Consider the following 16,973-nt stretch of genomic DNA (forward strand, 5'->3'; position numbering starts at 1 on the left):
AGTTGAACAATGTTGTGATTTATAGTTAATATTTCTTATAAAATGTACTTGTTTTGGTATAATCTGTATCATACTGTGAATTTTAATAGCATTTGAGATTATGCGATGCAATAAATGAAACTAGAACTGATCTAAATAGATTTCGATTCTTATACTTTTTTTGACAGCTCAATGTTATCAAACTTTAGTCTAAAATCTGTGTAGGTGAATCACGAATAACTGCTTTGTAACAATTATTGAATAACCAGAATATATTATATAACTAAGTAAAGGTCTATATTCTATAAAGACAGAAAAAATATCTCAGTAAAATAAAGTCGGCGCATAACTCGAGAATGACTGGTTCGATTTTCATGGTTTTTACTGAATACACTAGTCACACCAACACTCACAATTACACTATCTGACGGGAGTTTCATTGTCAAAGACTGAAGGTAAACTAAAATCCAATGACTTGACTTACCTGTTATATCCAATAAACATTCTACCGCGAAAATTAATTCCAGCGGGAAAAACTCCTTGGCGGAAATCTTCACATTCATTCCTTGACTACTAAACTATAGAATGGGCTCTAAGGAATTGGCCCTTTGTCCCTATTTAAGCTACTCTTACATATAATAATTTCAATGCTTTCAAATGAATTGAAATCGTTATAAACAATTTATTTTTAAATACATTTTTCATTAATTTTGAATTATTAACATATACTTCATGATTGTGACTGGTAGCGTTATAGGCAATACCTGATTTTTCCGTCCGTCCATATTTCAAATGAGCTATTTGCTCTTTGCTGTTAAACCAGACAATAAAGGTTCTCTTAGTCTGCCCAATATACTTTCCGTCGTAATCACCACAGCTAACTTCATATATACCACTCTATTCCAAATTTTGTATTTCAGCCTAGGATTGCCCAACAATTGTTTTCATGTATTTATAATGGATATAATGGATTTATAATCGAATTTAAAACCCACTCTGTTGAATATTCCTTCCAATCTTTCTCAATAAAGAGGATTGAAAGGTGCCAGAACAATTTTTTCTTGTTTTTCATTTTGGGCTTAGAAAAAAGTGGTTTCACATAGAGATTTCTTAAACCTATGACGACTGATAAACCTCTTTACAATTTTCTTATCATAATCGTTGAGTACAGCTAAACAGAAATAAAATAAAACCAAAATATTAATGGGTTCCGTAACTGTCAAACATTCAATACTCATCCCGTCCATACGATAAATTCTCTCCCCAAATTAAATAACATATTCAAATAAAGGTTTCGAATCGACAAGATACGAGGATGCATTGATATCTAGTTAGCCTGGACCAGTTCCATGCATAAACAAAATGTTGCGTTGCCATAGCAACGAACAATAACTTAGTAGAAGTGTCAGTGTAAAGTTTAACGTCAAAAAAGTAAATCAGAGTTACGCGGTATATTAAAAGAAGAAAGATGTCCACCGAAATTGTGAAAATCGAAAAATTGGACTATCGAGCCATCATCAAGTACCTGTATTAAAAAGAGTTAAGAGGAAGAGGTAAGCAGATTTACGAAGATATACTTAATACCCTTAGTGATCAATGTTCTTCGTATGCGACCGTGAAAAATTGGACTGCAACCTTCAAAAGAGGTTCATTTTCCATTGAAGATGATGACCGATCGGAAAGTGGAAAAATATATTTAAGTTAGTCTACTATATATATATATATATATATATATATATATATATATATATATATATATATATATATATATATATATATACAGTGAAAAAAATGAAAAGGAAAAAAATTTCGTTATTTCGTAAGCCGGCGGCTATAAAGAAAAATTCGGAAACCCTTTTTCTTTTTGACTTCATCTATATGAGCGTCATCGCCAAAATTTTTAAATGGAAATGTGGGTGTTGTAATATATTATTTGAAAGGTCTTTTAAATACCTATTCAGCCATATCAATATGTACAGTATTTGATTTGCGTATTGTCACAAATATTATCTATGAAATTTCAAAAGATTATTTAATAAAATGTATTAAGTATTGGTATGATGTATTTATTGACACACAAAAATAAATTTTGTAAAGGCCGTCACTGGTAATGAAATGTTTTATCTACCCTCTTTTTACCTTTTTTAAAAATCTCGTTACCTTATCAATATTAACATTAACACTTGGACATAACTTGACAACTTTCTGTCAAATGATTGATAGTATTATTGTATCAGACGAATTCAAAAAGTCTTTGTATCTATCAACATGAAGCTGACGGAAACGCAAAGAATTGAAATTCTAATAATGATTGATAGTGGAGATAAAGCACGGACGCAGGAAGAAGTATGTACGTTATTTGATAATAAATGCCCCAGCCGAGAACCAATTTCACAATCCACTATAAGCAAAATTGAGAGGAAATTTAAAGAAATGGGTCATGTCAAAGACCTCCCTAAAGTTAGTAGAAAACCAATATCAGAAAACAAACAACTAGATGTTCTGTTAGCCTTTCAAGATAATCCCCATACCAGTTCACGGCAAGTAGCATTAGATAATGACATGGACCATTCAACAGTTCTTAGAAAGCTAAAGAAGGAAAAGTGGCATCCCTCCCTACAAAGTAAGTTTAGTACAAGTGCTTCTGGAAGATGATTTTGATAGACGAATTGAGTTTTGTGAAATTTTGATGGAACAATAACAGAGATCCGATGTTGTTAAAAAAGTTTCTTTTCTGAAGTCGTGTATACGAGAACTTGGTAACATATACTTTAATCACGTTATCTCACGTATTATCTCTGTTTCAGAATTATGTAATGCCGCTACAAAAATACAGGCTTCTTTTAGAGGTCACATGACTAGAAAGGGCAAGGAAGAACATCAGAAAAGTGAATCTAGTACTTCTCAAGTTAAAACACCGGTAAGTTTATTTGAACGTTATAGTCTTAATATTTTTTTCTGATTATAAAGAATTTAAATACGTGAAAACAAATTATTTCATATCTTTTCTATATGAAGCAATCTATCATGATTTTTGGCATATGTTACTGGATTAGTTTTGTGAACTTTACCTTCAAAATTTTTCCAACGCAAATAATAAAAATGAAACTGAGCAAAAAATAATTTCTTCCAAAATTTCCCTTCTTGATATGTAACATTTGAATAACGCCATATATTTACACCACATATATTTTACGAGAAAAAACAAGCTAAAAGATAACCATGAAAATGACAACATTACAAATATTACAAATAGGCGTATCCTTAATTTTTTATTCTATGGTCAATGGGGCTTTGGAATTTCATTCTAATGGATCCTATTAGATACAACATACTAATGGAAATCTTCAATACAATAATATTTATAAGTATCATGTCGTCTGAGGAGAAAATTACTGTTTTATGGATACTGATTTGTGTATCTTATACCATCCTTTCAAAGATATCGTCAGTCAATTAATTATTTCATCAATTAGCTGCACTTTGACTATATTCTTTGTGACACCATCAGTGACTTCTGGAAAGAGCGGTAAAACGTTGAGAACTTATTTTTTTATTCATCCCTACCTAAAGAAAAACAAACGTAGTTAGTTCTCTTCTTTAATTCCTTCAACATCATCATCATCATTCCTCTCCCAATGTTCATTTATAACGATGTCGTGCTTTTTCACTACTTCAAGATTATTTGGCTTAGACAGAAGAAATTTGCGAACTGTTTTAGTGGAAAACTCGGAACATATTCGGGTTGAAAACTCTTGCAAACTCTTTGAACAAATATTGAAGTACGCTAAATGATTACTTGTGTTGAAAATAAAAATGTTAAGGTACTCTATTATATTGTTTGACGAATTTCTCCGCAATTCATGAAAGTTGTTAATCAAGTGACTAGGTTAAGTCCGATTATTTGAAAATTATATGATGTGTTGCCACATTTTCTTTTGATTCAAAATTTATCTCGCAAAGATTAAAATCTTCAATGGCTCTTAATTAAATGAATTTAAGTAGATATATTTATTTTTAGAAAGCAGTTGTATGTTAAGAAATCGTAACTTTTATGTTATTGTTAAATGTCTCTTAAGGAAGAAGGGGGAATTGGAGCCTACTAAGGAGAAATTTCAATAAAAGGCAAATTTATGGATACTTAAGAAGCTTCTTATTAATTACTAAATCCTCACCCATTTGACTATCAATTCAATTACAACGTTAACTTTACATTATTAAGCATTTGGTCACAGATAAACTGTCATTATCCGACTTTGTGGGAAATGAGTGCCTATAAAATTCCATATTGTAATTAGATCTACTTAATTATTAAGCCACCCTTCAAATATCTATGTCAGTTTACAATTTTAAAATAAACGTAACCGTATAGTCATTAACTTTAAGGATCCAAGCCAAAAACGCAAATATAATCAACCGGGCTGTCAGAACCAGAATCCTTTAAGTGCCCATTTACCGCTACCCCTGCAACGGAGGTACATTTTGTTATTTTTTTCTGAGTCATAGCAAATAGATTTTTCGGAAAAAGGGACAATCTGACTCATCGTCCCAATGATTATCAAAGTCTTCTTTAGACGTGTCAGTTTACTCTTTTTACTTGTTCTTTTTTGTTGGTTGCCTTTTTTCTATTTTCCTTCTAGAAAAGAAAAGCATTACAACATGATAAGCTTTAACCACTTCTCAAGCTTCCAAAGTACAATGATTGTTGTGGTTATCCATAAACAGTAGAATACGTTGTTCATCAATGGTTCTTGAGTACTTAATGAAATGTCGTATCTATTTAATCTATAGCTATTATTTGTCCAATCATTATGAGAACATGTGTAAGCAGCTCCTAGTGAGCCTTTCTTTCTAGCTGCGGTGAGTGAAGCTGTCGAGGGAAAATATAAAATGCTGAAATGAAAGACCCTGACGCACTCATAACTCAAATAACCATGACGTTTTTACCTCTTTCCCATGATGTGATTGTTCCTATATGGTTTTGTACTCTATGGGCTATAATTTTTTCTGTTTCCTGGACCGACGTTACACCAGTCTCATCCAACTTGTAAATATAAGACGGCCGAAAGTGGTATTTTGTTATGACATTTTCCAAATTTTCAAAGAATCGATCCACTTCGGCTTTATTGAATACAATTATTCTATTAATGCTTGTCGTTTCTGGGTTTCTAATACTTAGATCAGGATGTCCTTGAAAAAAGCCAGTTAGAAAGTCTGTGCCCGCAAACTTCTTGGTTTCATTAAATCGATCTGTAATCCTAAACTTTTCAGCCATGGCGTAACATACCTTACAAAACTAGTTTTATGTAGATGATCATCCAGAATTGCTTCTGTTCCTCAGTGAACACAGAAGGTCTAGTTTTGGTGGAAATTTATAGCTAGTATTGTTGGGTTTAGCTAATCTGAATCTCTTTTTCAAAGTGCTGTAGGCTTTTCCAGTATGTCTAAGGCACTTTCGTGGTGGTGTGTCCCCCTAAAAAGCATACGGGGCAATTGGAGCTACAAAGGGTAATCAGAGCCTAATAAGCTTTCACCCGACTACCACCATTTTCAAATTAAATAAAATGAAATCTAGGATTATACGCACATATACTCAAAATTGATAACATTAGCTATGAAATAAATCACGTTTAGTTCTAACAAACGTATGAGTTCACACATACCTGGTAGATGAAATTTCGTATTTTTTCCAAGCGCGAACCAAAAAACCGACATTATGGCATGAAAAAGGCGCCCGAGCTAAAGTTTTGTCTCTAATCGCACCGCTCCCATTACCCTCTGTTCAATTACAGAATTTCGACAGTGTGGTTTTTGACGCACTAAGCTCATATCTAAGGAAACAATAATCATGACGTTCGGCTTCGAATCATGGACCTATTTAGAGCGTGGTCATAGTCATGTTCAGATTTCAATATTTTGGCACTTTCAACATGAAACAAAATTTTATTGAATTGTCCATAAACAGTACAAATACGATATAGAGAAAGCATTTTATAGTATCAATAGTCAAACCATAAGGTGTGAAAACATATTACTGCCCACAACATGAGACATACTAGTAGAAATATATTGAGTTGGTGATACATAAACCCAAATCGAGATGTATTGCGAACGAAATGCAGTAATACCGGTGTTACCTCATTTTTGTAAAAGATTTATGGAGTAAATTATAATTTTTTTTTGAATTTAAAACAATAAAGATTTTTTATTTTTTAGAATCCAGAAGAGGAATTGGACATCGATCTTTCAGATCCAGATTTGAACAAAGCTGCTGTCAAAATACAAGCTTCTTTCAGAGGCCACATGACTCGTAAAGATGATCAAAAATCCACTAATTGAACAGTGGAAAGTACATTTTTAGGAGACATTATCTTTTATCTGGGTATTGTCAGAACGGTCGCGATTTGATGTAATTTGTCTGCAATTAGCGATTCATCGAGACATTTTCGTTCATATCAGAACTACAGAGATATTAGATATTATCTTCGTTGTGATTATAATCTTATTAGAAGTAGATAACCAAGTTTTCTATGCTTTTACGATCGTTTCGAAATAAAACTGCGTTGCTTATTCATTCGATTTTGACAATATAATTTATGAAGATTTAAAAAAAAAACAACTGAAAGGGAATCCTTACAGTAGGTATCGTTTTATATTTAATTTCTACCAGAATATTATTGCATATGCCATAAGAATACTCTTAATTCAAAGCATGTGAAAAAACAAAGAGAAAGAGTTTAATAAGATTTTACCTGTATACATATGTATATCCAAATCTCACAAATTGATGTTGAAAGCAAACTTGTGATCCTTTCTTAATTCTATACCAACTTAGATTTAACGAATTTGAAAATTAGACTAACAAGGTAAAAGTTTTTAAATGCTTATGATAATTCTAAACTTATATTGATGTTGCTCAGGCCAAATTATATGAATTTTGAACATTAAACCTTCATTGAAATTACATTGTAAACGGTTAGGTTGATCTTGCTATTGATTTAAATGTGGATGTAATATTATGATGTTGTTAAGAGGCATAAAAATTAGCAACGTTATCAGTGATGATGAAGTTCATAGGGATAAGAAAGTTGACGCAACAAAACTGATACAAACTACAAGATCTTCCAGAAATCTGTCCGCTAAAATATATTGCATCATTCATTGCTCCATGTCAAGCAGCCTCTACTGAATTTAGTTTTTAGCGAAATTGAAATTTGATTTAACTCACTGAGTGAGAAATTTAAGCAGTAACGAATATTTGAAAACTTTTACTTTATGTAGCTTATCAAAAATGCTTTATTGGAATAATCTAATTGCGAACAAGCCTTTTCATTCAATAGCTTTTTAATTGCCAATTGATAGTTACCAGATGTTATAAATAATTATTTAAGTAATAAAACTCAATAAAATGAGCTAATAAATTATTAACAGAAAGTTAATATATATCTAAAACATAAAGAAATGTAGATATATAGGACGTTTTCACATGCAAATTGTGTTTTAAGAATATTAATTCCAAATAATTAAATTAAATTTGTTTCAATGGCATTCCAATACTAGTGACATGTGAAATGAAGATAATTTATACGTCATCCCTTCGAATAATTGTAGCCTTGGAATGATCTGGAAATCCTCTTTGAGTTACTTTTGTTATTTCATTTAAAATAACGTTAATTCTTTAATAATTTTGAAACATAATCACTTTATTATGCTTTATTTATCATCTAATGATTGCTTTATATACAATCTAGTTCTAAGGGCTACTCTGTTACCAATACTTCTTTAGCTCCTTCATTCCATGTCCAGTACAGCTTTCATCAAATACGCATTTTAGTCTTAATATTTTTCCATATCATTTTAAAATACCCCCTACCTAAATATTTTCAGTTCTACCAATGAAAACACCCAAAATTTGTGGATAGAAGAATAAAGAAAATTCGTGTCTAGTTAAAGTCACTTTGTTCTCTACAGTGGCCAATTTCAACAAGTGAAGGATACATTATCAAACTTTCATATGCAACGCAAAAATATTGCCAACTGACATTTTGGACATTAGATTTTTGATTTCCTAGTTTAGACTGAATGTTCTATAGAACAGTAAAAAATTTATTGGAAGTATCCAGTTTAAGTACAACAGTTAATACTTCTTGTAAAACATCTGGTACTTATTAAAAATGCACATGATAGGATTCTAATAAAATATAATGTCATAGGTTTTGATTACCGACTTATTCCTTATGTCTTTTTAATAGGCAGCGTAAAAAATTTATAATAAAGCAAACTTCAGATATGAGGTTGGATCTAAAATATCCACAGAATAATTTAAAAAAGTGCGATAATGAAAACATTGCATATAAAAGCGGATTATTGCAGAGCAATATAAATAAATCAGTTTCTATTTTGTGATAATGAAACAAAAATAACTGATTCGAATTTAGATCTGAGATGCAAAGCTGACTGAAGCTCTCTGTCAATCAAACAAATATTGCATACCATACTTGAGCAGAAATGTATATGTGGATTCCAACATTATTTTTATCACCGGTTTTTTATTGCCTTATTAGAACTATCAGTAGTTTTCGATCTACATTTACTCAGCTCATTATAACCCTGTAGGTACATCTGAAGTAATATTCCTAATTCAGAAGTTATTTAGAAATTATGCCTTGAAGTTTTTATTTGAATTATTCTTGTCAAATAATTAATAATCTTTGTTAGAGATAATGAAGGACAAAATATGATGTATAATTAAGGATTTAATCAATAATTGAATCCTTGATTTTTGTAATGTAGAATTCACAGACTATATATCCTAAGAAATATCTTCGGGCAGTGAAAAATCGAACAAATTCTTTTTGAATTTTAACAAAAAATTCAACCGGACAGGTATACTGAAGCTGTAAAATTTATTAGAGTGGTTTTATATAAAGTTTGGTAGGTTTATGAAAAGATTTACACCAAAACTCATGGATTCATCTTGATGCGGGGCAAAAAATATCTTCATTTTCATGAGTCGAGAATCAAAATCTACATAAAAATATTCCACGGCTTATTAACACCAACCTTCCGATTTAGGGTTTTTAATATAAACATATATTTGATCTGTAAGATTGTAAATGCAGTTCATTAAAATATACACTTAGTAGCTCCTACAACATGAGTTATTAGTATATTTTGCTTGCGTGGAACAATTTATAAAGCTACTTATGATTTCGTTTGTGATATTTTAACACTAAAAGCTACAAATGATGTTGAGCAGATTACAATTCACCCAACATAAGTCCAAAGATATTACATTGAAGACGCTAAGATATAGTGAATTTAGATTTGTTGCCGTGGTCAAATAATTTCTACCAAAAAGGAAGAAGCTATAAACGGAGAATACACTGTTTACACCACCACTACACCAACACTCACAATTACACTGTCTGACGCGCATTTCGATAACCAAGGTAAACTGATTACCTTCAGTCTCTGAAGACGATAATTTGGTTATCGAAACGCGCGTCAGACAGTGTAATAGTGAGTATTGGTGGTGTAAACAGTGTATTCAGTTGAAATATGTCTTATAATATAGTGATTGTGGAAACAAATAAAAAGTAATGTTCCTTTCACATTTTTATGTAATGTCTTTGCTTAAGATGTATACAAACAGTACTTTTTAAAGTATTTGTATGTATGTACTGAAGACACCAAAGGCATATTGCACATCTTTGTGTACGTCTCTTTAGTTTTTTCATATCGTTCATCAACTCGTCTACATCTCACTTTGGGTCTATCTCTTTTTCCTCCTCCAATACTATGTTATTGCTTCATCTTGGCGATATTTCAGAATTTTACCATCTACTATATAAAAATAAGTCGGGTTTTTCTTCCTGACGCTATAACTCCAAAACGCACGAACCGATTTCCACTGTTTTGCATTCATTGGAAAGGTCTCGGGCTCCATAAGGTTTATAACAAAGAAAATTCAGGAAAAAGTCGGGTTTTTCTTCCTGACGCTATAACTCCAGAACGCACGAACCGATTTCCACGGTTATGCATTCGTTGGAAAGGTCTCGGGCTCCGTGAGATTTATAGCAAAGAAAATTCAGGAAAAAGTCGGGTTTTCCTTCCTGACGCTATAACTCCAGAACGCACGAACCGATTTCCACTGTTTTGCATTCATTGGAAAGGTCTCGGGCTCCATAAGGTTTATAGCAAAGAAAATTCAGGAAAAAGTCGGATTTTTCTTCCTGACGCTATAACTCCAAAACGCACGAACCGATTTCCACGGTTTTGCATTCGTTGGAAAGGTCTCGGGCTCCGTGAGGTTTTTAGCAAAGAAAATTCAGGAAAAATTTCAACAGAAAAGCGGGAAAATCTTTTTTCAAATACAGCGCCATCTCTGATACATAGCATGTACTACAAACCAATATTTTAAGTCGATCAATATGTGACTTAGCTTTGGCGTTAGCATCATTTGGAATTGCGGCGACTCTTCTAGATGGCGGTCGTACTGCACATTCTGCGCTTAAGTTGCTACTCAATTTAAACACAATTGATACTCCAACATGCAATATTTCCCGATCCAGTGCAATGGGAAAATTGTTGATGCAATTCAAGCTCATTGTTTGGGATGAGTGCACAATGGCACATAAGAAATCACTTGAAGCCCTTAACTTCACACTGAAGGATCTTCGGCGAAATAACAACATCTTTGGCGGCTTAATGATATTATTGGCAGGCGATTTCAGGCAGACGGTTAAAAAAATTAATCATTCCAAAAATATTGCATATAAATAAAATGAAGACACCATAATAACAAAAAAAACAGTAAAAGCTTTATAATCTTTCATCAATCCAAATTCTATGATATAATATTTAATTGACACAATATTGAGTATTTCGTATAGGTCATCAGAAAATTATAATGTACGAAAATTAAATGTTTGATACTGGTCTAAGATGATTAAACAAGAGTCGTCGCACTAGTTGAACCATATACGAAATTAGTACTGTATGTATACCTGCTTAAAATTATTATGAGAAGTTTATTATATTGAGTGTGAACAATAAATTAACCAATATTTATATACAGGATCAAATACATCTTAAGATCATATACTTGTGATTGATTTCCCAAAAATTTTATGTACTTTATATTTACTGTAATAATAAGTTTAATTTGAGGTACTTAATAAAATGAAGTGAAACTACAAAGCTTATGTTTGATTTTAAATCCTTTATAGATTACAACATAGTATTATCAAATATACAGGAACAGCTGGAATTTGTCCTATTTCCTCTTTTTTAGGATTAAGCTATAGCAGACCGATGTGTAATAGTTTGAGTTCATCAAACTATAAATGTAACAAGAAGCAAATATAATATATTTCCTAACATTATTACATTGAGTTTATCAAAGGTGCAATTAATTTATACATTTATTATTTGGGTAATTAATTTGGAGTACTTAAAGTATTTTATAAAACGTAAGTGAAGCGATATCAAAGTCTTGTAAGCTAGTAGATCGAAAATTTATTACATTACTAAAATATATGTGATGTGAAAAGATCCTTAAGTTGTTTCAATAATCCCGACCTTACGAGTGTTATAAATCAAGACTATTAGCACACTCGAATATCAAAAAAAATTTGTTTTCTGTGGCAGGCAAAAAGTTTGACAATTTTTATCTGTTGACAGGTAACAAAATGTCACTTTTTTGACATTACATGTTTCCCCAGAAAAAATGAGTACTTTTTCATGTACAATGACACGTTATTTAAACTATTCGGTACATCAGTCGAATTTTCTTGTGTTGAAATTTCATTTCTTCCTACCATCACAACTCTCGTTGATGTACTTGTCGCAAATCCGGTGTGCTACCAAGTTAAAAAAAAATAGCCAATCTTTAAGGTACCTTATAGAAGTGGTTTTTAATTACAACCTGATTGACTCATTTTTCATTGTGATGACAGGCGGCGACGAAGGGCTATGTACATTTAATATATTTTTCAGTAACTACAAATTTCCTGTTTACATCAGTCTCTGTTTCCTCAAGTTTCACAATTAATAATGTTTCCAAATCTTCAATATCATCTAATATTATCAGGCTGATTTCACAAAATTCGACAAGCTCCAAATACAACAACCTTGATCATCCAATAAACTTCGTGGAGCATTTTTTAAAAAATCACTAATTTGTGTACTCGTAGAAATCGCAGCTTTCTTGGGTTTGTAACTTTTTCCATTTTGTCAAAAAATGTAATTATTTTGAAATATTTTATAATGTCTACATTATGATTGGATCATAACATACTTTTAATCATTGAATAATTCAGACCACACTGTTGATGGCTTTTGTTGTTGAGCAAATTTCAAAAAATAAGCCAATAACGCCGTCTCCTAGAAAAAAACTGCATATTTTTTTCATCTTCCATTCTATGAAATTTGATGTGGCAGTTTTTTTAATTTTCCTCGATTTAGTTGGCAATAATTTTTGTGATTCTTCAACTAATTCCGGTAGAGTCAAAGAAAACATGGAATCAGACATTTTTTACTTTTATAAAGTAATCAGCCACTAAGTTCATAATTTCAAAATCAAATAACAAAATTAAATTGACAGCTATTTGATTACTTCCAAAGTTCCCTTAGCAACGCAGGTCTAATTGTTCCTATAAGTACAACCTACTAATTTCAAATTTCACATCGATAATTTTCTGACTTGAATATTGTAATAATACAATTTTTCAATATTAAATAATCGTTTTTTACGTCACAGAAAAAAATTGTGTATTTTTATATATAATACAAACTTAAGCTAAAACCTAGTACTTTATTCTCTCCTATAATAAATAACTATTGTTATATTTGGAGAAATTTTGTATTATTATTAACACATACATTCAAAACAAAATTAAAAAAAGAGTTTGCTCCAAAGGCGTGAAAAAAGTGATAACTAACCCTGACAGCGCACCACTGGTTAAATCTTTCCGAAGTTTGTTTATGTCAAAATATTACTTTATTAAGGAACATATTGGTCACCAAATTTGAAAAAAAAATTAAAGCCGTTCTTGATTTATAGCAAATTTTTGATTTTGATTTAAAATTTTGAACCTCCTATATCTCAGCAACTAGGCCTCGTAAGGATTCGTATTCCTATATCAGAATGAATCATTTATTGAGATATCTCTGTAGTAGAGCGAATATATAAACACCCTGTATATGAAATTCAGCCATTACTCTCAAATTTTAACATTAAGAATGGAATGCAGAAACAGAAATTGGATGTCGACATAGAGCCAAAGTCATCATAATAGACCAAAATTAAAACAAAATCCATATTGAAATGTATTTATCTAGAGTTCATGAATATTTGAGGTCTTCAGTTTCATCAATATAATAGAATTTTGTTTAAAGAACTATTTTTTAAATTGAAGTTTAGAAACTTAAATTGTTATTGTTGTATCGAGGTTTAATCTATTTTCATAGAAAGCAAATGAAAAAAGAATAGGTACTCAATTTTTTAGTTTTCTAGAGAATTATTTACCTCATTATATATTTTCTAATTTATGTACTAACTTTATATGTTGTCTCTACACGGAGAAAAGAAAGTATGCTATTATCAAAAAAATATATTACAGAATCAATAATGTTGTTTACTATACTGAAGATACAGAAGTATTGTAAATTTAATCTATACAATTTCACTTTATTTTTCAGTTACCCCATTCCTCAAAGTTATCATCATAAAAATGCTCAGTCTTGAATTTTATTAATGAAGGGGGTAGATCTATTCTATTTTCAAAATTTTCAGGATATTTCCAAAATATATGAATAGCATCACTATCTTCTTTCATGTGTTTTTCTTTATATTGGTCAATCCAAGAGTCCGATGAAGGTACTTGGTGATGTTCTTCCTTTTGCTTCCTCCTCATTTCTTGGATGTGCTCAACTAAAACAGAAGGGTATCTTTGTAGCTATGTAGGTCAATACTATGATTTCAGTGAATAAACGTGAGTGTCTTTATTGGACATTTTCAAACAGCTCTGTACTTAAGTCTAAAAAATAGTAATTTTGTTTTGATAACTTTGTCGTGGGAGATACGAGGTTCAACCCGTGAATTTAACCTAGTTCTTTTGTTCATAGAGGACTAATTTTAATATACTTTCGGAGCTTTTGAATACTTATGTATTCATCGTCTAGAACTGAAATTATGGTCAAATACAATATAAGAAATATGTATAAATATATAACAAAATAAAGCTGGCAAACGCTACGTTACAATTCAAATATATACATATATATAAATTATATATATATATATATATATATATATATATATATATATATATATATATATATATATATATATATATATATATATATGTTTGTGTGTGTAAATGTCTGTTGGAATTTTTTAATTCAAAATAATCAAGTTCTTTCTCGCAAATTTAAAATGTTATTTAAAGACCTCAAGAAACTGTGTTTGTAAGAGATAAGTACTCAATAAAATAACTGAATCTACTAATCTACCACTAACAATAAAACTTCAGTTCCAGATATTGCCAGGGGCAGTTGAAAATAATTTGATTACACATCAACAGATAAGAGAAAACTATTTGAGAAAGATTTGAAGAAAATAATCATACTTTGTTGTTTCTCATATTCTTACCCTGTTGTCTAAGTTCACATAGTTCTTCGGGAGAATAATGGGTGTACCTACAAATTCCCTCAAATGGACAACCTCCTTGAAAGAATCTTCTACAAGGTATTTTTAAAAGTTCTTCCTTTAATGCAGTCTCTGGATCTATAAAAATAGGAATTATTTACAGTTTAGTTTTTACAGACTGATTACACATGTAGTTTACGACACGACTATTTATGAAAAAAATATTAGGGTTAGCTGGGGTAAATGATTTTGTCTTGTTTGGAAATCACAAAGATGTAATATCTTAGTTTACAAATTTTATAGTTTACGAGCCCCAAAACCTATTTAAATTATGATTTTACTCACTACTGAGCTATGTACAAATGCAGGATTTACATTTGTTTTTAAGAAAATACCAGTTTACCCCTGGTGTTTTCAATTACCCCTCAGAATACGGGGTAAATGTGAACAAGGATATTTTTTAGCATTTGAAGTATATATCAGGATAGTTCTTATGTGTTTACATTTACCCCAATAAAAAACACAAAATTTTACTTAAAAAAATATATTATTCCAAAAAGTTCTCCTTATAGTGAAAACTTATAAAACAGTAACAAATTCTTAAACATTTCTTAAAGATAGGTCACTGAAAATCTAAGAAATAGAAGAAAAATAATATTGAAGCTAACATTATCTGTTTATATTTACACCTTCTTTACAATTACCCCAGCCAACCCTAATATCTCCTCTATTATTATATAGACATCTGAATTTATTCATTTGTGTATTTTAAAGGATATCTATTCTGAAACATAGACATAATCAATTAATCAAATCAATTTCAGTTCTCTATGTGAGTAATCACAGTACTGCCCTTCAAGATATTCTCTTGAATAAGCCTTACTCACGTTTTTCATATCAAGTCAGTTCAATACGAAGATCTTCAAAGACATTTTTGTTTAGAAACTGCTCAAAAAGTGATATTTTATAAGTTGTGTATGTTAATGATTTATATATATATATATATATATATATATATATATATATATATATATATATATATATATATATATATATATATATATATATATATAACAGTATATATTAAAATATAAAATAAATTTATTTTTTACCTCATATTTATATATGAAAATATATATAAAAATATCACATTTTTATATATAACTTAACGTTTCACTCCTTCCTTGGGAGCATTTTCAAAAGAATAATTAATATTTGATTATACCAAGTAGATTGAAATAAACTAATTGATGAAATTATGGTAAATTTGGCTGAGGTTTTCTATATCTTGTCTAACATTTACAGAACATTAATCTTGTTTTATGTGTATCATTTCTTTAATTAATAATTTTTGATAATTAGTGTCATGAGCTAAGTTTTTTGTTTTTTTAAATTCAAATTCATGATGTTCATTTCTTTCTTGTTTATGTAGAGCAGTCGATGCATATTTGGTGTATTTGTTACCATTTATTCTGTTTTCTAAATATTGCGTAGTCATTCCTATATAATTTTTAGGACAATTCAAACATTTTATCCAAACAACCTACAAATCCAAGAAATTAGAAAGAGGGAAAAAATTGATTTATACTCAAATGGTTGTTGAAGAAATGTAGTATATATATATATATATATATATATATATATATATATATATATATATATATATAAGCATTTTTTATGATGAATGATCTTAAGCAAAAGTGCAAAATGTTTTAAAATGGATTAAGTATAGTAAAAATTTTATTACAATTCGATATTGTGTTATTGATATTGTTTTATATGTTCATACAACCAATACGTCTAGGCCGGTCATAGCTTAAACTGTCTAGGTTAAGATTTCAGTTATGAAACAAATAATGCAAATGTTTAATGCATTCAATTAATAATTATTGCAGTAACTGAAATTTCAAGTTGTAATACAACTGTATATAAAATTGTTTTTTATGCAGTACCTTCAGACTTCGCTTTGAAGTGTACATTTCTCCAGATCTCCAGATACCTAATCACAAAATTTTTAATTGATATTGAAATGTTTCCCTATTTTGGATAATGTGGAAATGATCTATATGTTATTAAAAATTTCCTTTGACAATTAAAGCGAAATAACTAACAGAAAATAATACTTTATTTTCAATTTACCTCTACATGACTCATAATGCATATTTCGTAATTTAATATGATTGGAACTCTGAAGATGTTTTTTTCTAGCTTCCAAATCATCAATAAAGCTTTTTTCACAATAATCACAATAATACCTTCGCCCCATTTTATTTCTTTATTTATTTTCAATGTAAGTAATTTTTACTTCTTCTTTTTTACTGGTGTGGTCTTATTCCTAGTA

The 16,973-nt window shown here is 30.1% G+C and overlaps 2 protein-coding genes across 3 annotated transcripts in view; one reads left to right on the forward strand and one right to left on the reverse strand.

The window, feature by feature from the left end:
• The window catches only part of LOC130441857 (uncharacterized), a 112,164-nt gene extending 100,983 nt beyond the window's left edge, over nt 1-11,181 (forward strand). For both annotated transcript variants that reach the window (XM_056775674.1, XM_056775675.1), the window contains exons 4-5: nt 2,787-2,899; nt 6,196-11,181. In XM_056775674.1, the coding sequence (XP_056631652.1) occupies nt 2,787-2,899; nt 6,196-6,318 (236 nt within the window). In that variant the 3' untranslated portion in view covers nt 6,319-11,181. The remainder of the gene's footprint in view (nt 1-2,786; nt 2,900-6,195) is intronic.
• A 7-nt stretch (nt 11,182-11,188) lies between these two features.
• Nucleotides 11,189-16,927, reverse strand: LOC130441858 (zinc finger matrin-type protein 5). Its single transcript, XM_056775676.1, has 3 exons — nt 16,772-16,927; nt 14,636-14,770; nt 11,189-13,915 (listed from the first exon to the last, which is right to left on the reverse strand). Exons 1-3 carry the CDS (start codon nt 16,896-16,898, stop codon nt 13,680-13,682), a joined length of 498 nt encoding a protein of 165 aa, XP_056631654.1. The 5' UTR covers nt 16,899-16,927; the 3' UTR covers nt 11,189-13,679.
• Between the last annotated feature and the right edge of the window lie 46 nt (nt 16,928-16,973).

This window comes from Diorhabda sublineata, chromosome 3, assembly GCF_026230105.1.
Source record: "Diorhabda sublineata isolate icDioSubl1.1 chromosome 3, icDioSubl1.1, whole genome shotgun sequence".
Taxonomy (NCBI): domain Eukaryota; kingdom Metazoa; phylum Arthropoda; class Insecta; order Coleoptera; family Chrysomelidae; genus Diorhabda; species Diorhabda sublineata.